At 42.4% G+C, this 27,756-nt stretch overlaps 2 protein-coding genes across 2 annotated transcripts in view; both read left to right on the top strand.

The window, feature by feature from the left end:
* The window catches only part of CD53 (CD53 molecule), a 42,841-nt gene that overhangs the window by 380 nt on the left and 14,705 nt on the right, over positions 1-27,756 (top strand). The window contains exon 2 of the mRNA XM_036767387.1: positions 20,895-20,991. The gene's annotated coding sequence lies outside the window, so the exon portion shown is untranslated. The remainder of the gene's footprint in view (positions 1-20,894; positions 20,992-27,756) is intronic.
* LOC118856860 (olfactory receptor 11A1-like) lies at positions 9,562-10,512 on the top strand. The gene has a single exon (XM_036767386.1). The coding sequence runs from the start codon at positions 9,562-9,564 to the stop codon at positions 10,510-10,512; it is 951 nt and encodes a 316-aa protein (XP_036623281.1).

The raw sequence follows: 27,756 nt of genomic DNA, 5'->3' as shown, positions 1-27,756 counted from the left end.
CTGACTCGGCTCATTGTGCTGCCAGCTTTGTGCTTACATTCTTCCTTATTTTTTCCTGAAAATCCATGAAGACGGTTGATTACTCATCTCTATAGAGGTTATGTGTTTGCCCTTTAGGTTAGTGGCAGCCCCATCTCCTTCTGGCCTTACTTTCCACGAGTAGCCTAAAGGTCATGTTGTCCGTGTATCAATCTGAATTAAATTCTTCATAGTGAACCCACGGTGTGTGTGGGGTTTGTGAGATGTTTGACACTGGGGGCTCAGGGATAGAACAGGGCTTACACCGGCCTCAGACAGGCAGCCTTATACCGGGCATTTTAAGAGTCGGAGCTCTAGTCTTTTTAGTGACATCTTATTAGGTTCAGGCATTTGTTATGGAGGGACAGGAGTAAGGCAAATGCAGGACACTGTGTCAGGGGATATTTTCCTCTAGCTCTCTCTATTCCCATAGCCACTACCTTCATTCAGGGCCTCCCACCAAGACAATTGCAATAGCCCCATAATTGGTCTCCCTGATCCAAGAAACTTCCTACTCTAATCCAGTCTCCACACAGCTGCCAGAATGATTTGCTTTAATCACAAATCTGATGTGTGACTCCCCTACTCAATGAACTCCACTTGCTCCATGTCAACTCTGGGATCAAATAAATATAAGCTCTTCTCCTTGGCTTTTAAAGCCTTTTGTGACCTGGCTTGATCTTAACTTTCCAACTCAATATATCACTCCCCTTTCCACATTCTATAATCCAGCCAAATGGGCTACCTCTCTGTTGCTCATGCATCATGCTCTACTTCCAATCTACATACATTTGCACTGTGTGAAGCTGTGTAGCTGTGACCCATTCTTGCAATGCCCTCCCTTCCCATCACTGCGTCACAGAATCGGCATAACTACCTCCAACTGTTAGTGCCTTCCTTGTATTCATTTTACATTATTCTAAATACATATGTATGTACATGTAGTCTCCCCCAATAGAACATACATTCCCTGAAAGCACATATTGTTTCATTCCCTATGGGCACCCCCAGCTCCCAGCACAGTACCTAGTGCATCGTAGGCTCTTCATCCTCTTGATGGATTGATTGAATGATTGACAGTACAAAAGCAAAACCTACCTAGCAATACAAAGCAGAGAGGAAATGGTTCTCTAGCACATTTTACAATTCACACCCACCTGACACTGTTTATATCAGAGGTTCAAATCGTACTATTACACATTTGTATTTGGAAAGCAGAATTTTTCCTTACCAAGAGAAAAAGGTCCCCCAAGTTTTGTTTGGCTGGCAATCCTCTATTAACATAGGTGAAGTGTAAACACATTTTTGGTAGGGCTGTCCCTAAGCACAGGCAAAGAAAGAGGCTATCCCTTAGCAGATCATTTTAGAAGGGGGTGGAAAGAGGCACCCCTGTCCCAAAATGACTCACTTTCAGTTGCCTGAAATCTGTACTCTTGTTTGAGGGCTTGTATGGGTTCATACCCACCTTGTAATCCCTCTATGCCCAAATGTAGAAGCAAAAACGTTTCCTCCATGAGCTCTTTGGACTAAGGCAGAGAATTTTCTTGTTTAAAACCTTACTGTTTTGTGAAAAAAAGATGTATTAAACCATAGAATCCCAGAATGTCAGAGCTAAAAGATAGAGAGATAAAGCATTTATTAAGCACTTGATTTGTGCCAGGCCCTGAGAAAAGATCCTTGGAATTATCTGGTCCACTCCCTTCACCTTACAGAGGCAATCCGATGTTGGGGCAAAGAGCCAGGACCATATGTGAGACTTGTCTCTGCCCTTTGCTGGATGTATGACCTTGCTTACTTCATTTGCCTCTCTCAGTCTTGGCTTCCTCATCCAAAAAATGAAGGCAATGACACTTAAATTACCTCCTGCACAGGTGTGCCATGAGGACAGTGTTTGGAGAACTGTAGCGTGCCACAGAGACGTGAGACTTCCTTTTTATTGTCATTATCACAGCTGAGAAAACTGCCTTGCTGTCACCCTTCACCTTTTATCATAAACTGGCAGATCAGATTGGCTGGCCAGCTATCTAACCATAGTGTCCATCCCCGCTGGGTTTAGGAAACTGAACTAGAGGGGAGAGGTTTCCGTTGCAATGAAGGGGATTCCACTTGCTGGATAACAATTAGACCAAGCATCAAAAGAAGTCGCGTATGGCAATGTATAACAATGGAAATTTCTCTAAAACAAGAGAATCCACATGTGCCATCTTGTGCCCTGGGCTTGTTCCTCCTTTGTGTGAGCCCTGGAGACACAACCTTGGCATCTTCCCTTTGTCATGGCTTCCTGAGCCTGTTCTTTTCCTGTTCAAGTAAACTACGTGACGTCCCCTTTAATTTTCCCACATATGGGAGACATTTCATCTTTTACTTCTTCCTTTAACAGTCTTGTTTATGCTTATTCATACGTTGTGATTTGTTCATCATTTCCAGACAATCATATGTCATTTCCGGAAAAAGCGTATAGACACTGCGTTTGTCAGTCTATGTCCACAGTTTTTCAATGAGGAAGCAAACTGTTCTGTGCTTGGTATCCATGGTAACCAAGCCCATGGCCAGCAGCCCAGACAAAAAAACCCTTTCAGTCTGAGGTTAAGGCTCTGAGGCTGAGGCTTGCTTGTTCATAGTCCAAATCCGGAGAGCACAACAACATTCAGGGGCCATAGTTTCCTCTGAAATTCTATATTCAAACCAAGCTTAGTCCACTTGGACAGAAAATGACTCCCTGATGATAGCTGGGAAGCATCAATTTCTTATTGACTGAAATCTTTTTATAAAGCTTGCTAGAGTAGGGTATTTTAAAAAAGAACCCAATGAACAGGATGGATCACTTACAATATGAGGGCTTTAATAATGGAAAGTTATAGCAGAGAAAGGTTTCATTCTAATGGCTTATTTACACACACAGAGGCACATCAACATGTATGTATATCCATGTGCACTGACAGTTCCTTATCCAGCCGGTCTCTAAGAGGGTGGCTGTCACCCACTTCCTGAGTCAAATGGGATTCCTTGTCCTGGCATGCCCAGGAGATGTACCTAATAACTTGAGAAAATGTTTGACTCCTCAAAAAACATTTAAGTATCTACTTTATGTAAGGGACTTTGCTAAACACTGAGGAGGAGGTAAACATAAATAAGATACAGTCTCTTGTCTTCAGATATCCCCATTCTCTCCTCCTTTAATCTAACCTCTACTGATGAAGTGGCCCTTCTCATCCAGGCCAACCCCTCTACATATGTCCTTAATCCTAAGCCCTCCCATCTTCTCCAGCGAATAGCCCCACAATCACCCCACCCCTCACACTTCGACCCTCCATCTCTCCCTCTCTTTTGGTTTCTTCCCTGATGCCTAAAAAGAAGGCTAAGCCTCACCTGTCTTAAAGATCTATCATCTGGTGAAGGGGCTTTACCCCACCATTCCCTTTATCATCCTAATCTCTCCTTCCTTTCTCAAAGCCCTAGAAAAAAATCTGTCAACAATCTTTGCCACCACTTCTTCTCCTCTCACTGACTATTTAACACCTTGAAATCTGGCTTTCGACCTCGTCATTCAACTGAAGTTTCTCCCTTCAAAGGTACTAGTGATCCCCTAATTGTCAAATCTGATCCCTGTTTCTCAGGCCTCATACTACTTGCCCTCTGAGCAGTGTGTGACATTGCCAAATGTTCTCTAGGCCTGGACACTCTCTGCTTTCTGGGATTTTATGACACTGTTCTCTCTTGCTTCTCCTTCTCCCTCTCTGTCCTCAGTCTCTTTTGCTGCTTCATCCTTCATGTCACACCTCCTAACTATATGGGCATGCTCCATGGCTCTGGTCTGGGCTCCCCCTCTTCTTTCTCTCACTTGATGCAGATAGCTCCCAGATCTAAATATTCATCCCATATTCATGAACTACAATCCTTCGGCACCCAACTGCTTGTTAAACATTTTGAACTGGATATCCTACAAGTATCTCAAAATTAAGATGACCAAAACAGAACTTGCCATCTTCTCCCTCTCCCCCAACCCCACACCAATGACCCCTATCTGCCAAGCACAGTACCATCCTAGGCAATCTCACTGTTAGTTTAAGCTCTGCACTCTCACTCACCCCACGTATCTAATCAGCTGCTACATCTCTCCCCTTCTCCTACTCCCATAGACAAGCATTTTAGTCCAGGCCCTCGTCACCTTTCACCCTGACTATTGTAACAGTCTCCACCTCAGGGCTTGTCTCACTCCAATCCATCCCTCTGCCCAGCCGCCAGGGTTTGTCCTGAAGGGCGGATCAGACGGCACCACTCCCCTTGTGGATGAATAGCAGTGACTCCCTATGATTCCTGGGATCAAATATAAACGCTTCTGGTTGACATTTAAAACCCTTTATTACTGGGCCCCAACATACCTTTCCATCCTTATTACACATCACTTCCCTCTGTGGAGTCCATAGTCCAGTCAAACTGGCCTTTTTACTGTTTCTCATATAAGGCATTCCACTCTCTATCTCTCATTGTCTCCCATTTCTGGAATGTACTCCTTCCTCACCTTTGAACTCCTGATATCCTTCAAGACTCAGCTCAAGTGCTGCCTCCTACAGGAGGCCTTTTCTGATGTCCCCAACTGCTAAGGCCCTCACACACACCCCCTAAAACCTCCAGCATGTATCTATTTTGTATATCCATGCATATGTACGTTGTCTTCCCTGATAGGAAGGAAACAAGCATTTATTAAACATCGACTGTGTGCCGGGCTCTGTGCTAAGCACTTTACAGCTATCTCATTTAATCATCACAGCAAGCCTGGAGGTAGGTGCTGTTATTACCCCATTTTACAGTTGGGGAAACTGAGGTTCTGACTCACCCAGGTTCACATGGCTAGTATCTGAGACTGGATTTGAACTCAAGCCTTTCTGACTCCTGGCCCAGCGCTCTATCCACTGTGCCACCTAACTGCCTCTGGCTCCCTGAGGTCAGAGTTGATGCAGTGATTCCCCAAAGGAGTGGATTCAGGGGTGAAGATTAGCCTTAGAAAAGAGGGACATAGGCCTGGGAAGCACCTCCATGAACAAGCTGGATTTTTAAAATGTGATTGCTTTAATACTAAAAAGCAGTGGGAGAGAAAAGCTTTCCTGTACACACCTGCTGACAGAGGGTCTCCGAGATCACATCATGTGACTTCCTCCTTTTCCAGATGAGGAAACTTAGGCCCAAGGTTTGAGTGACTTGTCCACAGTCATAAAGGTAGCAAGTATGAGAGTCAAGATTTGAACCCAAGGCCTCTGACTTCAGCGTCGGCACCCTTTCTCCTGTACCAGTGTCTCCTACATCCTTTAAAACAGGGGAATACTAAGTGAAAATTTTAAGAGGAGTGAAGCTAATTAACCGTACATATGGCAACTCAACTTACTGATTATCTCGATTTTCCTAAATAAAGTAGGCAATGGGGCAGCTAAGTGGTACAGCGACTAGAGCACCAGCCCTGGAGTCAGGAGGACCTGAGTTCAAATGCGGCCTCAGACACTTGACACACTTACTAGCTGTGTGACCTTGGGCAAGTCACTTAACCCCAATTGCCCTGGCCCCCCCTCAAAAAAAAAAAAGTAAAGTAGGCAATGAGGTCACTAGCTGAGAGTAGGGTTGAGAACTGGTTGGACACTTGGGGAGCACAGGAAGAATGGACGAACAACAGATGCCAGGCACGTTTATGTAAGGAGTGAGGGCTCAGTTGTGGTTATGTGGTAGATTTCTGGTGAACTGAATTAGCATGATTTGTGTATTCAGTCTACAAATATTTCTTAAGCACCCGCCGTTTACACTGTGCTGTCCTGGGCTCTGAGAAGATACAAAGTTTATACAGGATAGTCTGCCCTGAAGGAGCTCAGGGCTTAATAATGAAATAACACACAAACACAAGAGCACTATAATACACAACGTAGGAGAAGCACCTGATCAGTGTCCCCACTGATGAAGACTGTTTTTACATTCATAACGTTTCACTAAGGAAGTGTGAAATTTCTTTGACAAAGCAAACTTCTTTAGAAGATGTGGATTTCTTAAGCTTGTCTTGGGTTACTCCATTGATACACTATTAAAGCTGGTTAATGTTCAAAGCTAGTTTATACACGTGGACCATGCTCAGACTTGGCTTTTAAAAGATAGAGCAGAAAGGGAGAACCCGAAGTTAGAGAGAATCTAGTCATACATAGAGAGGCCACATTCCCTAGAATCAAGACTTCATAGCCGTGTGATTCCTCCTGGGAACCGTGTAGCCTTCCAGGAAAGGAGGGAACTAAGCGGTGTCAGAGACAGCAATGAATAGAATTCATAAGGAAGCAGTAAGGAATTCCTGACCAATGTGAGAGCTAAGGCAGGGCATCTAGGTGGCACAGTAGATAGAGCGCCGGCCTGGAGTCAGGGAGACCTGAGTTCAAATCTGCCTATCTGCCAAGACACTTAATAGCTATGTGATCCTGGGCAAGTCACTTAACACTGTTTGCCTCAGTTTCCTCATCTGTAAAAATGAGCTGGAGAAGGAAATGGCAGACTACTCAGTATCTTTGCCAAGAAAACCCTAAGTGGAGTCACAAAAGCTAGACATGAATGAAATGACTGAACAACAATAACTAAGGGCAGAACCACAAAATGGAGGGTAAAATCAGGACCTTGCCCTCCACTGATTCTGTTAATTATGTGAACTATGTAAGTGTAGCTGTGTGTGTGTGTGTATGTGTGTGTGTGTTGGGCAGGGAGAGGTGTTGCTGCTTGGCTTTTCCAAATCTGAGTGCTTTCCTGTGGAGAAGCCTTAATTCAAAGGTAGTAATCTAAGTCTGGAGAACTGTTCAGGTCCCTGGGAGATGGAGGTCCACTGAAGAGGGAAGGAGAGTTTGTTATTTAGTAGGCCTAGGTATAAGTAGTTAAAGCCTGCCCTATATGTGATGCATTGTCATCCCACATAATGACATGGCATGGAAACAGACAGCCCTTTACATTTTTCAAATAGACCTTGACATGGCTCAAATTCTCTAGTTTCCAAGGGAGGCCCTGAGTGGGGGTCATGGGAGAAAAAAAGAAGGAACCAGTGGGAAGCCCCCAAGAATGAACCCAACATGTGTAAATGTAGAGCACTGGTTCCTTGACCAGGGGTTACAGAAATAACACTGATAAGTATTAGAGAATTAATTAGAAGATCATAAACAGAGCCAATAGCCCAAGCATGGGGGATAGCCAAGGGACAGAGTGTCTTGTTTGTGGAATAGCAACAGCAAAAATAGCAATTGTTGACAATGTTGACCACTGTCTCCTCCTAGATAATCTCTCCTCGTTGGATTCCATCACATTACTCAACCCTGGTTCTCCTCCTGCCTGTCTGACCACTCCTAGTCTCCTTTGCAGGACCATCTTCTATCTCCCACTGCTTTAGTGTAACTGTCCTGGGCCCTCTTCTCTTTGCTCGTGCAGTCTTGCCCTTGGTACACTTGTCCATCTCCATGGGTTCAATTGTCAGCTGTGTGTGTGAATGACTCATCAATGAATAATTATTTATTAAGCACATACTATGTTCCAGGCACTGTGCAAAGCCTTGGGGATAAAAAATAAAATAAAATTTAAAAAAGACAAAAGATAGTCCCTGCCCTCAAGGAACTCACAATCTAATGGGGAGACAACAAGCAAACAAACGTGCCCAACATATAGGAGGATAGGAAATAAAAAAGAGAAGGCACTAGAATTAAGAGGGGCTGGGAAAGGCTTCCTGTAGAAGATGGGATTTTAGTTAAGACTTGAAGGGAACCAAGGAAGCCATGAGGAGGAGATGAGAAGAGAGAACATTCCAGGCATGGAGGACAGCCAGAGAAAATGCCTGGAGCAGAGAGATAGAGTGTCTTGTTTGTGGAAAAGGAAGGGGGCCATTGTGGTATGTGGAGGGATGTATATAAGGTATAAGAAGACTAGAGAGACGGGGTGGAAGGAGCTAGGTTATGAAGGCCTTTGAATGCCAAGTAGGATTTTGTATTTCATCCGGGATGTGATAGAGGAGTTTATTGAGTAGAGGGGAGGAGAGTGACATGATTGGACCTGCAGATCTGTATATCCAGCCCCAGTCTCCTGAACTCCAGTCCTGCAATACCATCTGCCTGGTGGATATCTTCACATGGTTGATACATAACAATCTCAGACTCAACATGTCAAAAAATCCATTATATTCACCATTAAATCTACCTTTCCTCCAAACATACCATTTTCTTGCTAGTCATCCTTTTATGTAACTTCAAGGACCTGATTAGCTTCTGCTCATCTAGAACTTAGCACAGTGCCTGGCATATAGTAGGCACTTTATAAATGTTCAATGACTATTCTGCTTTTCCTTTAGCTCTCAGAGCCCATTAATTGCCAGTTCCTGTTTATTCTGCTTCCACATCTGTCACATCAGTCCTTTGGGCTTCACTCACAGAGTTATCCCTCTAGTGTGGGCCCCGGTTACCCTGCACTTGGACTAGTTCATTTGATTCCTAATTGGTTTTCCTACTTCCAGTCTTTCATCTCTTCAGTCTACAAGGGTGCTAAGTAATTTTCAGAAGGCACAGAGGGAAGTGATTATGTCATTCCTAAGTTCAGAAATCTTGAGTGTCTCTGCATTGCCTCTAAGATAAAAGATAACCTGGTATTTAAGACCTTACATGGTCTGCCACCTCCCAACTCTTCAAATCACTGTTCTTCATCCCCTATGTCCCAACAAAAATAGACCCATGATTGGTTTCCTAAATTTGACATTCCATCTCCCATCACTTCCATGCATTCTCAAAAGCAACCCTTCCATGTCTAGAATATGTGCCCTCTCATGTCCCACTCTGCAGAATCCTTCCCAAGGTTCCTCTCAAGTTCTATCTCCCCTGCGAACCCTTCCTGATCCCATTAGTTGTTAAATTACTTTCTATTTACTTATCTGGGTTCATGTTGGGTTCCACTGATAGAGGGCAGGGAATTTTTTTTCCTTTTTGTCATTGTATCCCCATCGTCTTGCATAAAGTATGAGTTTAATAAATATCTGTTGAGTTGGATTTCTATGTTAAATCTTGAAAATAAAAGCAATAAATAAGATCTAAAGATGGGAGATCTAAAAACATCACTTCCCCTGCTTCAGTCTGAGGGCCCTGTTTCCAGTGCCCTGCACACAGACGGAAGGGAGTAAAGATGTATTAAGCACCAACTATGTGTCAAGCACCTGGCCACCATAATCTCATTTTATCCTCACAGCCACCCCGGAAGTCAGGTACTATTATTATGCCCATTGGACAGTTGAGAAAACTGAGGCAGACAAAGGTTAAGTGACCTGCCCAGGGTCACACCTCTTGTAAGTATCTGAGGCTGGATGCCCTATCCACTGCAGCACCTAGCTGCCTCTTCACTCACTCATCTGTGTGCTCCCTTGTTGAAGGAGATAAGCAATCTGTCAATCTATCCTAAGGCCTCAGAGAATTTAAAACTAAAAAGTCCTATGCAGCTTCTTTGGCTCACTGTCATTGCCAAGTTCACATTTCATCATTATAATCCTCTGTAGATAAGTCAGACATGGCTCGTCCGTCCTGGGAGAATCAAACTGTCATTGTGGAATTTGTGCTCCTGGGATTTTCAACTACGCGGCGGCTGAATCTCGCCCTTTTCACAATCTTTTTAGCTGCATACATCTTCACTGTCACTGGGAACATGTTCATTGTCCTCCTTGTTGTGCTCGACCACCATCTTCACACCCCCATGTACTTCTTCCTGGTGAACCTTTCCTTCCTGGAGATTGGGTACACCTCGAACATTGTCCCAAAGATGCTGGCGGGTCTCTTAGCTGGGCATAAAACCATATCAGTGGCCAGCTGCCTCACACAGTTTTATTTCTTTGGATCCTTGGCAGCCACAGAGTGTCTTCTGTTGGCTGCAATGTCTTATGACCGCTACTTAGCAATCTGCCGGCCTCTTCACCATACTATCCTCATGAATGGCCAGGTCTGCATTGGTCTGGCTGCCGGCTCCTGGGTGAGCTGCTTTCTCCTCACAGCATTAACCATCATACTCCTATCTAGGCTGACCTTCTGTGGACCCATTGAAATCGATCATTTCTTTTGTGACTTCACTCCACTTGTCCAACTCTCCTGCATGGACACCTCACTGATAGAGACCATTGCCTTCACCACCTCCTCTGCCGTGACGTTGGTCCCTTTTCTCCTGATCACAGGTTCCTACTCGTGCATCCTCACTACTATCCTGAGAATCCCCTCCAATGCTGGCCGTCACAAGGCCTTCTCCACCTGCTCCTCACACTTCACTGTGGTCACCATGTTCTATGGGACACTAATTGCCACATATCTTGCACCCTCGGCCCATTCATCCCAGTTTCTCCGCAAAGTGTTTTCTCTGCTCTACACCATCCTGACCCCCATGTTCAATCCCATCATCTATAGCCTGAGGAACAGAGACATCCATGAGGCCCTGAAGAGATATTTGAGCAGAAAGACAGTTCTTCTCCAATGATGCTATGGAAACAGAGGTGTTTGTCCAGGAACAGTATCCCATGAAGAGCCAGGGGCTTCACACAAACAAAGCAATGTGTGTGTGTGTGTGCATGAATATGTGCCCATACATGTAAAGAGCTCAAACATTCTATTATTCAGGAAATAAGTAAAGGAAGGTGGTCAGGTATTTTAGATGCACTGAAGACAGTCCTAGGTTTTCATAGCCTGTACCAGGTAATAACTGTCTAAGGAATCTCTTCTATAGAGTTTCCTCTTTCTTGGTAAATGACCATAGCAATCAAGCACTTAATAATCTGTCAAGTTTAGAAGTCCAGACATCTTTCCTGCAGCCAGGTCAAGCAAAGAGAAAGCACCGTCTAGTCCAGGGGTGGAGAACCTGACGCCTTGAGGCCACATTTGGCCCTCTAGGTCGTCAACCACTCTTTGACAAACCTGATTTGTTCTGTGAAGTTTGGATTCAGTCAAAGGGTTGCACTTGATGGCCTAGAGGACCACATGTGGCCTCAAGGCATTAGGTTCCCCACCCCTGGTAGCCTTTTGGTTTCTGAGGCCAACTGATCATGGGGAAATACAAAGTCAGAAAACATGGGTAGCTAAAGGGACCCCTAAGTCACTCTTGCTAGGTGTCCCTCCTCACTGGTCACTATAGCTATGAAAGGAAGAGGGGAGATGAATAAGCAACTCTCCTCTGTCTCCTCTTACCTGTTTCTTCTTCCCTTTCCTGTAGTAGCTGGCCACTAAAGTTAGTGAAAAGTCAGGTAGGGAGAAAGTTGTATCAGTAACTAGTATATATGGTATGTTTGGTAAGTATATATGGTATACACACACATACACATATATGTATATATACACACACACATATACATGTGTGTTTGTAAATGTATATGTTATATATATATATATATATAGAGAGAGAGAGAGAGAGAGAGAGAGAGAATGTGTGTGTGTGTGTGTGTGTGTGTGTGTGTGTGTGTGTGTGTGTGTGTGTTCTTCGCAATGCAAATCCACAGTGCTAGACTACATCCAAACATCCAAACAAGAATATCGGAGCATTGCATTCTCCAGGCAGCAGCACATCTCCAAATTCGGAACTGCCTACCCTGGGAGTGAATCATCTTTGATGTGATCTCCTCTAACTCCAGTCCAATACTTAGTTCCCCTCTCCAACACTTGTAACAGTGAAGGTCATACAGCCTGAGGACAGCCACTTCCAAGGAACTCCTGACCTCCTGTTTCAACAATCCGGCTAGCAGCTGCTTTGGGGGTGTAAAACCAACAACAACCAGCTCACAGAACGCTGCAAGCCCACATTCTTTTGATCTGCTTTACTAAGGAAAGCAATGTTAAGGGGTTAACAATCTTACTTTAATCCAGCATACAAATATCACTCACTTAGTTCAAGGGAAAAAGCCAGGACCCTGAACTTCAGAGCAAATACAAACAAATTACAAACAGACCAAATACAATTCATAGTTACCAAGAAAACCATCAACATCTGAGTTCAGCCGGAAGGTCCTTACAGCGGCTGCCCAAAGTCCCGCACCTCCAGGAGTGAGAGCCTTAAGCAAATAGCTCTGTTCTCCCTATTTATACAGTTTCAGATGTCATCAAATGTCATCTGAGTGACCAGAACTTAGGCTCCTATGATTCGCTCTGGTGTTAGTACCTCCCTTCATTGGCCCCATGTGGAGCCCCACCTTAGTTACCAATTCACACCCACATAGGCTTAGCACCCAACAGATAGGGGTTTGGGTCTGGGGCTTAGCACCTAGTAAGACTCAATCAAAGACACTGAATTAATCAAATAAAACAAAGGCCAAACTGTTCAAGGGCACTTGGCCCAATAAATGCTAAGAGCCCATCCCAATCCCCAATACACCTCCCAATGCAGTCCACTCCATATTTGGACATCTCTAATTATTAGGAAGTCCTTGGGACAGCCAGGTGGCGCAATGGATAAACACCGGGCCAGAAGTACGTCCGAAAGCCTCATCTTCCTGAGTTCAAATCTGGCCTCAGACGCTCACTAGTTGTGTGACCCTGGGCAAGTCATTTGATGCTGCTTGCCTGAGTTTCCTCATCTGTAAAATGAGCTGAAAAAGGAAATGGCAAACTGCTACAGTTTCTTAGCCAAGAAAACCCCAAATGAGGTCATGAGGAGTCAGATATAAATGAACAAACCACAACAACCACCTTTCCTTATGACGAGCCCAAATCTCCTTATATATTGTTACATTATATATGTTATATATATTATATATATATGTCATATATTATATAGTTCCACCCACTTCACTACATCCTGAGGGAGAACACCATCAAAATAATATTGAGATTTTCTTTTTTCACTAAGAGCCTCATGTGTTTTACTTTTTTCAGGAGTAATGAAGAAAATAGCTCATGGCATTTGTAAAACTGAACCTCAGTTTTATAAGTTTCCCTAAGGCAAAGATTGTTCTCATTTTAGTTCTTTGTGACAATAATAATAGTTAACATTTACATAGTGCTTTAAGGTGTGCAACGTGTTCTACGTGTGTATATACAGATATGTATACATGTGTATGTGTGTGCTGTTATTGTGCTGATTCTTGGTGACCCCACTTGAGGTTTTCTTGGTAACTGGTCTGCCATTTCTTTCTCCAGCTCATTTTATAGATGAGGAAACTGAGGCAAACAAGGTTAAATGACTTGCCCAAGGTCACACAGCTAATAAGCGTCTGAGGCCAAATTTGAACTCAGGAACCAGGAGTCTTCCTGGTTCCAAGCCCAGTGCTCTATTATTATCCTTATTTTACAGATGAGGAAACAGAGGCTGGGAAGGTATAAGTGACCTGCTTAGGTTCATACAACTAGCAAGTACATGAGGCAAGATTCAAACTCAGGTCTTCCTAATTCCAATCCAATTATATAAACCTCCTACTCACCTATCAAGCCTCTCTCAAAATGTACTCCTTTCCAGTAAATAGATTCAATTCTTAATTTACCATGAGTGGCTCAGTTCTAGATAGACTGACTTACTATTCTTTCTCTTGCAATCTGGTGAGGAACTCAAGTATCATGTGAAAGGCACAATGCTAGATGCTGAAGACTTTTTTAAAAAATTGAAAAACAGTCCCATCCCTCACGGGGCTTACATTCTAATGATAAATGTGACACATGCACAGGTAAGTAAATACAAAGTAATTTCAGGAAGAAGCAGACACTAACGACTCAGGCAGGTAAAAGAACAAGAAAGTTTTTCCAAGAGGGGAGCATTTGAGCTAAGCCTTGGATAAAACGATGAATTCTAAAAAGTGGAGGTGATGAAACAGTACATTCCAGGCATAAGTACTGTGCAAAGGCATAGGAAATAGCATAGGATAGTAAACTGTAGGAGTGGCTAGTAGGCCAGTTACTTGGAACATAGAGTTCATGAAAGGGAGTAATATAAATAAGTCTGGAAAGGTAGGTGAAGACCAAATCATGAGGATCTTCAAATGCTAGGTTGAAGAGTTTGTGCTTTTTCCACCAGGCAACAGGAAGTCACTGAACTTTTTGAGTAATGAAATGATATGATCAGACCCATGTCTTAGATTCCACACACTTTGTGACCACTAAGACAGTGACTCTATGAGCTATATAAGGAGAGAAGGAAGAAAGAGTAAAAATCTGGACTCAGGGGTGGGGCAAGAGAAAGAGAAGAGCTTTAACAGAGAAGCAAGGGTCCATTTAATTTATAAATCACAAGTGTCAGGCAAATTCCCTCTCTTTTACCACCTTTTTATTTGTATAAAGAGTGTAGGAGCAAAGAGAGGAAAAAATAGAAGTCAGGATGAAGTACACATTTAACAATCATAACTGTGAATGTGAATGGTTTAACTCATGCATAAAATGGAGGAAGATGGTAGAATGGATTAGAAAAAGAGAACCCGACAATGTTGTTTATAAGAACAAACTCTGACACACAAAGATTCATATAAATGTAAAATGAGGGACTGGAGCAAAATCAATTATGTGTCAGCTGAACTCAAAAAAAAAGCAAGGGTAGCAATCATGATTTCAGATAAGATTACAGTAAGTATAGACATGATAAAAAGAGAGAAACCAGAAAATTATGTTTTGCTTAAAGGTACCAAAAACTTTTTAAAAAATCAGTAGCACTACTTAAGGCATAAACATCTAATAGCATGTCATATAAATACTTAAAGGAAAAGTTAATCAAATTAGAAAGAGAACTAGATAAAAAAATAATAGTTTGGAACCTTAATGTACCCATTTCAAACCTAGACAAACCCAATATAAAGATGAAAAAATAAAGAAGTTGAAAACCTGAACAGAACATTGGAAAAATTAAAGATTATTGATCTCTGGTGATTACCAAATGGGAACAAAAAGGGAATTTAGACACTCCTAAGCTTGACATGGCACCTTTACAAAAACCAATATGTATTGTGGCATAAAGAACTCACCAAAAATGTAGAAAGGCAGAAAAACTAAACATTATTTACTGATCATGATGAAATAAAAATTACATTCGGTAAAGGACCATTAAAGAAATAATTAAAGAGCAATTGGCAACTAAATAACACGCCCCTGAAGAATTGTAAAAGAATAAATTGAAGAAGCAATAGAAAACTTCATTTAAAAATGACAATGATGGGACATCATACTATAACTTGTGAAATGCAGCTAAAGCAATTTTAGAGGAAATTTTATAATTATGAATGTTTTTCATTAACAAAAGAAAAAACAAATCAATGAATTGAGTATACAGCTTTTAAAAAAAACCCTTTTACAACAACAAATCAATAATCTCCAACTAAGCAACAAAATTGAAATCCTGAAAATTAAAGAAAAGTGAATAAAAAAATTTAAAAAAAAGAACATTGAATTAAAAATGTAACTAGGAGTAGTCTTCTTGGGAGGGGGAATGGAAATAATGAGATAAATAATTACCCAACCTTATTTTTATAGAGAGAAAAAGGAAAACCAAATTGTTTATATCAAAAATCAAAAGAAAGAACCTAAAAGATGAAAGAAATAAAGAAATTATGAAAAAAAACTATTTTGCTCAATTACATACTAATAAAACTAATAACTAAGAGAAAATAGATGACTACTTAAAAATATAAAATACTTAGATTAACAAAAGAAGAAATAGACTATTTTGATGACAAATATCAGAAAAAGAAATTGCAAAAGCCATAAATGAACTCTTCCCCCGCCCAGAAAAAATACTCCAGTATTAGATGGATTTACAAATGAATTCTAACATTCAAAGAACAGATCGTTTCAATTCTACACAAACTGTAGTGTAAGAAAAGAAAGTATCCTTCTGGTCCCTTTTCTGTGATACAAATTTGGTCTTGATATCTCAATCAGGGAGAAACAAAATAGAGAAAGAAACTATAGACCAATATCCCTAAAGAACATGGATACCAAAACTTTTAATAAAATATTAGTAAGCAGGCTACAACGAAAGATTAGAAAGATTATACACTGACTTGGTTGGATTTATATTAAGAATACAGAGTTGATTCAACATAAGAAGGACTATAGATATAATAAACTTTGTTAATATATGTAATAAAGCTATATGATTATATTAATAGATGCTGAAATGGCTTTTGACTTAATCCACCATCCATTTTTATTTATTCTTTAATTAATTTACTTTCAGTTGTCAACATTCACTTCCATAAGATTTTGAGGTCCAAATTTTCTTCTCCTCCCACTCCTCCCCCTACCCCAGGATGGTGTGCAATCTGATATAGGCTCTACATATACATTCATACTAATCATATTTTCACATTAGTCGTGTCATTAAGAAGAATTAGAACCAATGGGAGGAATTACAAGAGAGAGACAGAGAGAGAGAGAGAGAGAGAGAGAGAGAGAGAGAGAGAGAGAGAGAGAGAGAGAGAGAGAACGCAAATAGTATGCTTAAATCTGCATTCAGACTCCATAGTTCTTTTTCTGGATGTGGATAGCATTTTCCATCATGAGTCTTTTGGAGTTGTCTTAGATCCTTGCATTGCTAAGAGCTAAGTCTATCAAAGTTAATCATCACACAACATTGCTGTTACTGTGTACAATGTTCTTCTGGTTCTGCTGACTTCACTGAGCATCAGTTCATGTAAGTCTTTCCAGGTTTTCCCAAAGTCTGCCTGCTCATCATTTCTTGTGGAACAATAGTATGCCATCACATTCATAAACCACAACTTGTTCAGCCATTCACTAATTGATGGGCACTGCCGCAATTTCCAATTTTTGGCCACTACAAAAAGAGCTGCTATAAATATTTTTGTACATGTAGGTCTGTCTTGAGGGAATAATGTTGGTATCCCAATCTCTGGGGTTCCCCAATTATAGTTGTTGTTTGACAATCAGTAGCAAGTTTCTCTCCTGTTTTGGTGAAAAACTCACAGACATGTCAAAGTGCTCTAGGTTTGGCAGAGGGAACAAGTACCTGTAGCCATATGTGGACTGCCAGGAAGAAATGAGTATCTAAAACAGTAAAGATCCTTGCTTACTGGAACTGCAACCTGATCATTCGCTTGATTCTGTTCTGGAGAAAATGAAAATACTTAACCTTCTCCCAGGAATAATGACTATTGTTTCATGGGTCTTAGAGAGTTGGCCATCCACTTCCTCCCTCATGTTCCCCTTTTTATCACTTCCCTTTCCTATCTACTTTCCCTACTCCTAAACCCGTCATCTCTCTGTTTAAAAACTCTGGTGCTAGATGATGACCTCACTCTCTCTCTCTCTTCCTCCAAAGTCCACCTATTCCAAGAAGACTTCTTCGAATCAGTGTAATAAATAACCTAGTAATCTGGCAACTCAAATACCAGTCAAACCAAACACAGCTTGCACAGCTTGCAAGAATTTCTATAAGAGGAAAAGTGATGTCAGATCAGGAATAATTTTTTTAACCAAAAACTTAACAAGAAGTATGCATCTTGGGGAAGACTTAGAAGGGAGTAGAGAGACCTTTATCTTGGAGAAGAGAATACTTAAGGAGAGGGGGCATGATTATATCGTCAAGTTTTTAATAGGATTTCATATGTAATACAGAATATACTTATTCTTCTTGGTCTCAGAAGGAAAAAGTAGGATCAATGAGGGAAGTTATAAAGAATGTTTCTGCTCAATAAAAGGAAGAGCTTCTTAATAATTAGTTGTCCAAAAATGGAATAAACTGCTTTGAGAGGTAGTGAGTTCCTTGTTACTGAAGGTCTTTGAGGGTAGCTGAGTAATTTGTTGGGGGTTTATGCTTCAGACTGCAGCTTAACTAGTTGACTTCTGAGGTCTCTTCCAGCTCTGACGGTGTACAAGTCCCCCAGGGCTGGGATTTTATACCAATGGAAACCAAAAATGGAAACATGGAACACAAGACCATAGAAAGAATCTTACAGGTAATTGAGTTTAACCCTTTGCCTGACGGATGAATTCCCCCTAAGCATTTATAGAGCACTTAGCAATGTAAGTAATTAGCAGGGAGTAGGAGAAAGGAAGTTTAGAATAAGCTAAAGGAGCTTAGAATCCTCAAACAGGATGGTGTCTCCAAATACCCCAGTAAAGGTCTGGCCCTGATCCTCACTGCCACTCTAAGATGCAGTCTGATTCTAATCAAACTACTGGCCTGCAGGTAAAGTTGTGAAGTAGGCAAAGGATGGACAGAACTGGCACAAAACCTGGATCCAGGAGACCTGGAGTAGGGTCAGACACCAGCCTGCAGCTGGAAAGACTGGGACTTCAGACAAAAGCCTTTAATTACCCCAGTGTCAGGCCTTAGGAGCCAGAATGACTGGGACCTCAGGCCTCGTGCCACCCGACCAGGGCCTCCTATACTGCACCTGGATTTGAAAAGACTGGGATTTCAAGTATGCCCAGTGAAGGCCTCATATGCCATACCAGGACTGGAACCAGAAATACTGGGACCCCAGGCAGAGACCTAGAATGTGTCCTCAGTCCTAGAATAAAGACCTCTGACCCAAATCTCCACTGCCATCAACCCAAGCTCTCCAATGTTTGAAGAGGGAATCTCTATAGTACGGCCGCCCTTGGCTATCACAGAGCGTCACAAGACAGATTTCTAGTCCTACGGCTAGTAAAGTCACACACTTCCTGCTCCCCTAATCCCTACGATTCAACATCTCCATCTTCTGTACCAAAAATTATTCTCCCCTGCTACCTCTGACATTCTTAACCCTTTCAGTTCAATCCTACAACTCCCCAGTCCCTTTCCTCCTCTGGTTTCCCCTTTCACTACACAATCTGTACTCTTAACCCCTCCTCCCACTTGATAATGAGCAGAGTTCCCAATATCTTAGAACTCTTCTTGTCACTCTTCATTTTCTTTACTTGTGCCCTCCATCAAATTCTCTTCTGTCTGCTCTAGGAGCTTGCCCCATCATCCATCATTCCCTCTTTCTCTCTCTTATCTTTAATCTCTTCTTTACCCAACTGAATACAAAAATATTCAGTCCTTAAAAAAAATCCTTAACTTTGCCATCTTCTCATACTGTCCTATATCTCTCCTCCCTTTTATTGCAAAATTCCTAGAATCATCTACACTATTTCTTCCATCTTCTCACCAGCCACTCCTCAATCTTTTGCAATATTGATTTAATCTCCACCACGCAAATGAAATTGCATACTTCAACTATACTCATGATCTTTTAGTTGCTAAATCCAACAGCCTCTTCTTAAATCCATTTCCTTTACTTCCTAGCAATTTTCGACCCTGTTGGATAACTATATATCCTGTCTTCTCTTTTGTCTCCCCTCGTACTATTCTGGTTCTCTTCCTGTATCTTTTAACTATCTGACTAATCCTCAATTTCCTTTACTAATTTATCCTCCATCTCCTCACCCCTTCATGTAGGGGTCTTCAGCCCAGTACTTATGGCCCTCTACAATATGCCTGCAATTTCCAGCTCTAACTCTGACCTGCTATTCCTTGGGCACTTACTTACATATTAAAATGCATCATCCTATTTTCTTAATCTCTAAGTGCCTGTTTTCCAAACTTCTCTGGTCAATTAAGCCTAGGCAATGTGTTAATGGTTGTCAGTAGGTTTATATTTTAATAGGGGCCTTCACTCCCTTAACTCAAAGGAGTAGTTCTAATTTCTGGCCTTAGGAAACAGAGAATTTGGGGCAAGATAGATGGCTAGCTACAGATCCCTGGAAATTGGAGACCAATCGAAAGCCTTTCCCAATTAGAGGAATTCTGGGAAGGTCAGACCAGTTGTGGGGTGAACGTGCCCTCTTGGCATAATCCTGATCAAAAGTCAAGTAGCATGCCGGATGAGGCAGGATTCGAACCTGGAACTTTCTGATTACACAACTAAACCACCAGGACTCTAAACCATACTGTTTTGTTTCATACAGTTGATGAATATCAGCCACTTGCCTCATAGAGGCAGAGAGTCCTGGCAGGGGAGAGAGCAGTGACTCTCTAAGCATGCTGGTTTTTTACCCTCTTTTCTCAAACCTGAAATGTATCTTGACTTTTGTCTTTCTATTGGACTTCACTGACTCTGGAGGAGAGAGTGAGACTGACAACTTTGTGCAAACTCTGCCTCACTTAAATCTATTCCACAGGCAAGTCAAGATACCACCCTCACGATGTCATTGGTCCTCTTGAGAAAACCAAAGACCAACAGCAACAAAAACCCGAAATTGTAATGAATATAATCAAGTGAGAAATCCTTGGGGGTCAGACAAAAAAATGTCATTATAGTACATTTTTAAGGCGCATTTGTATAGGTGGTACAGTGAGTGGATGGACAGCTGGGCCTGGAGTCAGGAAGACCTGAGTTCAAATCCAGCCTCAGACACTTGCTGGCTATGTGGCCCTAGGTAAGTCACTTAACTGCTGCCTGCCTCAGTTTCCTCAACTGTAAAATGGGAATAATAATACCACCTTCCTCCCAGGTTGTTATGAGTCAATATTGGTAAAGTGCTTGGCACAGCGCCTGCTGGGCACTCTTAATAAACTCTAGTTCCAGAACTTCTCCTACAGTATCCCTGTGACTGCTGCCATGCACATGAGGAAACAAAGGCCCAGAGAAGTTCAACAGCTGGCTTGGGGTCACACTGATGAGTGTCTGTGCCAAATTCAAAAAGAGGCCCCCCACTTTAAATCTCAGTTTTCTGTCATTCCCTGAAACCAGCCTGAGCCTGCATAGTGGGCCCAGCGATTGAAGAGGCATCCTCTATGGCAGTGTGTGTGTGTGTGTGTGTGTGTGTGTGTGTGAAGGAGGGGAGGGCTTAGGGGAAAAACAGCCAAGGGTGGGTGGATTCAAAGTCACTTCCTCTCCTTTCTGGCCTCAACTTCCTGTCATCTCAACAGTTCTGTGAAGGGCCTCACTTCCCTTTTTTCACTAACAGCATCGGAAGTCAGCATCCTCAGACCCTGGCCTCCACCCCAGGGAAGGGGCACCAAGCTCTGTCTGAAGAACACTGAGACAGAAGTTGCCCAGGAACGGTAAGATTTATCCTTTTTTTCCCTAGCCTGTAATCAATCCTACTATGAGGCCAGGGCCATTTTTTTTTTAATTAAAGGGAACTTAGCTTAAGCTTCAAGGGACTATTTGTTTACCATATCTTCAAAACTCCTTGAACAAGTAAGGTCGCAGTAGCCCAACTTGAGAGTCCAGCCCAAATGGACTTAGAATTAACTAGGTTCCCATTAGCGGATCTTGTAATTAAGCGGTAAGAGAACATTCCAGGGTCTGCACTGCAAGTTGACAATTTCACGAGCTTTCTTTCTTAGTCCTATCCCAAGAATTGGAGTATGCCATAGGAGAGACCAAGATGATTCCCCAAGCTTCCAAACTTTGAGAGAGTCCCTTACCCTGAATGTGAGAGGAGAGAGCCAGAAGGTTTTGGGAGGGTTAGTGATAAATGAATCTCCCTTCAGGTCATGTTTTCCTCCACGATTTGGGAAATTTTTCAGAAGCCAGAATTAGTGACTTGTAGAGAGATTTCAGAGATTGCCCAAAGCAAGATGTTTTCCACCAGGTCTAGAGAGCAGAGTTCTCATAGGGCACATCTAACCCTGTGCCCTGTCAGGTTCTTAGGAACCAGAGAGGGTATACGATGCTCATAAACTGCATGAACGCAGGTGTGGATGAGTGCAGGTGGTGGTGGTTTAGCCCTGTAATCAGAAAGGCCAGGGGGCAGACCTTGCCTCTTCCACTCACTGGCTGTACGACCCTTGGCGTATCATTTGACTACTAAGCCCCCATTTCAGACAGATCTCAAGGTGGCAGGGGAGTGGGGGGAGGCATGGACGGAGCTCTTGCTCTTGAGAGGGGTCCAATCTTGGAGTCAGGAAGACCTAGCTTCAGGTCCTGTTTCTGACATATATCAGCTGTGTGACCATTAGCAAGTCATTTAACTGTTCAGTGCCTCAGAGAATTAAGTCTGTAGTCATTACAAAGGTTGCCATCTCCATTGGTGAAAGGTGTTTCCATACTGGGAGTTCCACTACATGATGAAATTACAAGTTTGGATTTTTTAAAATGTATAAAACAAATCAATCAATTGTAATAATTTTTTAAATTCTAGATGGAACATCCACTAAAATTCTCCTAATAATAATAACTAGCATAGAACACTTTACGAAGATTACCTTGTTTATTCTTACAACAACCCTGTAAGACAGATGCTATTATTAATCCTGTTTTACAGATAAAGAAGCTGAGGCATGCAGAGGCTGCTTGCCTAGGGCCATGTAGCTAGTGAGGATCTCAGACAAGAGTTGAATTCAGGCCTTCCTGACTCCAAGTCTAGCACTCTCTCCATTTTACTGTCTAGCTGTCTCTAGGCAATGCCTCATTGAGGCATAATATATTACCAGATTCTCTAAGGCTGTGCCCTGTTAAGCAAAAGCTCTGGAAGCCTTAACAAGCTGGAAATATGGGCTCGGGGATGAATTTTGTGTGTGTCTATCAACTGAGGAACTGCCTAGGGACTTTCAGAGAGGCTCATCGGCAAAAGTTTGGCCACTGGGTGATTATTTCTTGGCCATAGTAAGTCATGAAGGCCATCTAATAAATTGTAGTGTGCTTGTGTCCTCATGCCCATGAAGGGATTATTCACACCAATGGAATCTCAAATCTCTGAACCATGGAAACAAGTACATGTTTAAACAATTTCTATCTCATGCCCCCAAACTGATAACTACAGTTACAGGCATGCACCAAGGGAGTGCAATCCATTACTAAACAGGTCTCCTTCCTGCTGAGTTCTGTCTTACTGTGACACCACTACACCCTGTTGCAAATTTGCCTTTTCTCCTGGGTAAAGAACCTACAAAGATCCAATCTGATTATTCCTGGTGCCTGTAGAGAAGGGTTGAGGGTACAGAGTTAAAAACTCCTTGGTGGATTCAAGACCAAACCTTACCCAATCAGTGTAGAAAGATTAGGAGAGGAGGTAGGACAGAGACTGTCCTAGGTCTAGATGGTGTTAGTGTGGAAGCTCAGGAAATGTGTGTGAATGGATAATCTTTTTAAAGTGAACAGAATAGACAGGATTTTTAGGATATGCTCTATCTGAAGGTTCAGTTTAGGGTAGTTCTGTGGTTAAAGAATAGAATGCATAGCATATAAGAAACTAAGGACTGAATAAAAGCAGAATTTTGGCTACTAATTCACCTGGACCATTTCATTTTCTCTGCCTGGAAAAGAATCTGAACTCTTGAAGTTGTGGTTTAAGAATAGTGAGGGCCGAATGACCAAATGCAATCATTCTTGTATTGGAGTGAGTTCCAGGGTGGTATACAATGAAAGGACTCCCATCAGTAGCCTCCCAGAGCAGCCTCCATGGACCCTCCCCTGACCCCAAAAACCACACTATAAGGGGGGGGGGGGGCGGGGAAGGTCAGCATAGTGAATGACAGAAGCAATGGATTGGGAGGCAGAGCATCTAGGGTTTTTGTTTTCTCTTAATCCTTGTTCTGCCCCTTACTACGTATGAGACTCTAGGCAAGACCGTTAAACCCTCCAGGTCTCAGTGCCCTTATCAAACTGGCTGGACTAGACTTCTCTAAGGTTCCTGCCAGCTCTAAACTCTTTAATGTCTTGAGCCTCTTCCCCCTCTTCCAGCACCATGTTCCTCCATGACTATTGACCATTCCTCTGTAGTACATTCCACTCAAGGTTTGCCCTCCTCAATCAGTGGTCCATGATCCAGACCTTTCTTGAAGTCTTTTCTCCTTTTGCAACTTACCTGCTCTATGTCCCATTCTTTGGGTCTAAGGAGAAGGTCTTCTTCCTACAGTGGGAGAAAGAGTGGGACTGAGAAGTAGTTTGTGTCAGAGTAAAGGAGACCAAGTCTTCCCTCCCATTTCTTCCCTTCAGTTCAGTTTCTTTCTTGGTTTAGCAAGGGTAAAAGGGGAGGTTTGCTGTGAATTTATTAACACTGATTCTTACAGTTTCTGCCACAGGAAATAGCAGCTAGCTGTGGTTTGACTGTTACTCTAAAGTTAGTCAGTAAACAAAAATACATTTGTCAAGCACTCACCAAGTACACCTCTCTGGACTAGGCCCTTTGAAAAACCGAGAAAAGAGGACATAGTCCCTGTGTTTGGGGAACTCCCAGTTTAATGAGGGAGCATCAGAAACAGACATAAGGCATAGAGGATTATAGTACAAATAGCAGTTCTTCAAATGCTTAAAGGCAGTTATCATATGCCCTTAAGGGGATTGGAAATGGAGTGTCATATACTGGGGATAGCAATCAGATCCATTTACCCGGAATAAAGAGCTTAGGAGGGGGACTAATGAGCAATGTCTGGAAAGGCAGACTGGAGCCAGTCTGGAAAGGTGATAAATTCCAGAGACATTTGTATTTTATGGTAGTGACAATGAGGAATCAGCAGGTCTTAAGCAGGAGAGTGAATGAAAAAGCATTTATGCTAAGCGCTATAGTATGGGCTTAAAGTATGGGGGTAAAAATACAACGTGATGACAGTCCCTACCCTCAAAGAGCTTACAGGGGTATCCAGGGCTAAGGCACTTTGGACTGGATAGTTACAGAGATAGTGAGTGATGAATAGGGCACTGGATTGACATTCTCTATCCGAGAACAGCAGAGTTGGTTTGATCATTGATCTTGTTTCCAGAACTGGAAAGCAAGGCTAGAAGGGGAAGGAAAGGCTATGATGCTGGTGTGAAAGGGAAGGCAGCTGGTGCTAGTGTGGACAATGAGGCAGCTGATAAGAAGGGAATGAAGTGTGGTACTTTCAAGAAACAATCAAGAGAGTAGGGATCTGGTGTGGAAGTTCCTTTAAGACATGGTCTTCTGTTTGGCCAGTGAGGAGGCTTGCAAATAAGTAGTGGAGGAGATGGGTAGAGAGGACAAAGGGGCATGGTTGCTCAGTCAGTATACACTCATTGAGCTCCTCCTATGTGTCTAAGGACTGGGCATACCAAAAAAGGTAAAAGACAGTCCCTGCCCTCAAGTAGCTGCCAGTCTAATGAAAAAACAACATGCAAACAACTCTATAGAAGCAAAATATATACAGGATAAATTGGAGATAATAGAATGAAGGCACTAACATTAAAAGGGATCAGGAGGGGGAGAAAATTTAAAACTCAAAATCTCATGGAAGTGAATGCTGAAAACTAAAAATTAATTAATTAATTATTAAAAAAAGAGGGCTCAAGAAAGTCTTTTTGAAGAAAATAGGATTTTAGCTGGAAGTTGAAAAGCCAGGAGGTACAGATGAGAAGGGTAAGAATTCCAAACATGGGGAGAGTCAGTGGAAATGCACAGTCAGGATGGGGTCAGGAGATTCTGAGTTCAAATCTGTCCTCATACACTGACTAGCTGTGTGACCTTGGGCAAGTCATGTAAGCCTGATTGCCTTAAAAAAAAAGAAATTTTTAAAAAGCATAGTCAGGAGATGGAGTATCTTACTTGAGAAACAGCAAGGATCATTGTCACTGTTACACAGAGGAGAGTAAAGTATAAAAAGACTAGAAAGTTAGGAGGGGTTCAGGTACTGAAGGGCTTTGAATGCAAAACAGAAGATTTTATATTTGATTCTGGAGGTGAAAGAGGCCACTGGAGTTTGCTGAATAGAAGAAAAATGGTATGGTCTGATTAAGAAGATCACTTTGACCTTGACAGCTAAGAGGAGAATGGACTGGAAGGGAGAGACACTTGAATCAGGGAGCCTGCCTGCAGCCTACCTCAATAGTTCAGGTGTGAGGGAATAAGTGGGGTGGTGGCAGTGGCCCAGGAGAGAAGGGGGCATGTACAACAGATCTGACGGAGGTAAAATCAGCAAAAGACACCAAGAAGGTAGGAGAGAAACCAAGAAGGTCAGGTAGAGGAGAACCAAGGCAAAGCAGAGTCATGAAAACCCAGAGAGAAGAGAGTAATGAGGAGAAGAGAGTGAGGGACAGCACCAGAAGGGGCAGAGAGGGCAGGAAGGATGAAGACTTAAAAGAGGTAGTGAGATTTGGCATTTTAGAAGTCATTGGTAACTTTGAAGAGACCAGTTTCAGTTGAATGAGCCCAGAAGCCAGACTACAACAAACAAGAAAGAGAGTGAAAGGAAAGAAGTGGGGGATTAATTGCAGGCAATGTTCTCAAGTTTAGCCACAAAAAGAAGAGATTAGGGCAGTGGATAGAGCACTGGGCCTGCAGTCAGGAAGACCTGGGTTCAGATCCTGTGTCAGACACAACTGTGTGACCCTGGGCAAGTCATTTAACCTTTGCCTCAGTTTCCTCAACTATCAAATGAGGATAATGATAGCACCTACTCCCAGGAGTTTTGAGGATCTCGCCATAGTCATCGTTGTTAGCTAGTGGGGATAGATGGATCAAGTGGGGTTTTTTGAAGATGAAACACACAGACATTTTGTAGGGAGTTGGGAAGCAGTCAGCAGACAAGGAGAGAATGAAGATAAGTGAGAGACTGGGGATGATGGAGGAAGCAATCTGCTAGGGAAGATGAGCTGGAATGGGATCACTTGTGCATGTAGAGAGGTTTGCCTTTGTAAGGTGATGGCTTCATTTCTGTCTTCAGTGGGAGAAGGCATCTGGGTGATAGGAGAGGAAGAGGAGAGAAGAGAGTTTTTACCAAGAACTCTTGATGAATAACCTTGTTTTTTTCCATGAAGGTTCTCAGCTGAGAGGGTGCAGGGAAGGGGAGCTGTGGAAAACTTGAGGAGGGTTGAAAAGATTTAGAAGAGCTGCTGTAGAGAGTAGGATAGTGGCTTCATTAGGAGGTGTAAAAGAGTGGTTTTGCCATAATGAGGGCCCAGTTGAAGTTCTGAAACATGAATCGGTAGTATATTCAGTCAGTGCGATTTCATGATTTTATCCAGCTTTGTTCAGTGGCACCTGTGGGACCAAACCCAGTGGGTGGTGGGAGCTATCCAAGGCTGAGGCTTGATCACTGATAATAACAGAGGAAAGGGGTTCAAGAGGATGGTATAAAATTGAACTGGTTCACCAAGGGGTCAAGATAAAGAAGGGAAGAGACTGTAGCCAGTGCAAGGACCTGGGTAAGAAGTGTGGGGATAAAGAGATTGGACAAAGAACAGGGTTTGGGGTTTTAATGGGATGACAAATGAATCAGATATGTGAACTTGAGAATTTATGAGTATAACCATTTTTGAGTGTGGCTGAGGTGGGGTTGAGGAGGAGACCATGTGAAATTAGTAAATTGAGGACTTGTGAGATAAGGGTGTTGAGGGAGTATCCATATGTATTTTCAAGAACTCTAGCATACACCTATCAGGAGTGGAAGAGATGACAGACTGTGAGCCAGGCATGGAACTCAGTGAGGAAAGAAGGAGAACATTCTAGAAGTCAGTAAACAGTGGCTCCCAGAATTTTGATGGGGTGGTAAATATGGACAGAGTGAACCTCAGACTAGGAGAGTATGCTTAGACAAGGAGATGGAGAGGGAGCCTGGAATTGGCCATGGAGAGCAAGGAATGTTCCAACTTCTCCACTGTGACCAGTGATTCGGGGGAATAAGTGAAAGTGTAGCCACTGCTGTAGACACCTTGTTCGGACATAATTATTTGCATGCTGTCTATTCCACATTAGAATGTGAACTTCTTGAGAGGGAAGACTGTGGTTTTGCTTTTCTTTGTATCCTGACCACCTTGTACTGTGCCTGGCACATAGCAAGCAATTACCACTGCTTGTTTATCAACCTGGCTCAATGACAATTTCCTTATTGTGGTTTCTATGTCCCCCTCACAAAGCCTAAGAGCAAATT

Source organism: Trichosurus vulpecula, chromosome 7, assembly GCF_011100635.1.
Source record: "Trichosurus vulpecula isolate mTriVul1 chromosome 7, mTriVul1.pri, whole genome shotgun sequence".
Taxonomy (NCBI): domain Eukaryota; kingdom Metazoa; phylum Chordata; class Mammalia; order Diprotodontia; family Phalangeridae; genus Trichosurus; species Trichosurus vulpecula.
Note: the sequence above shows the minus strand (reverse complement) of the source record. Positions and strands in the feature narration are given on the sequence as shown.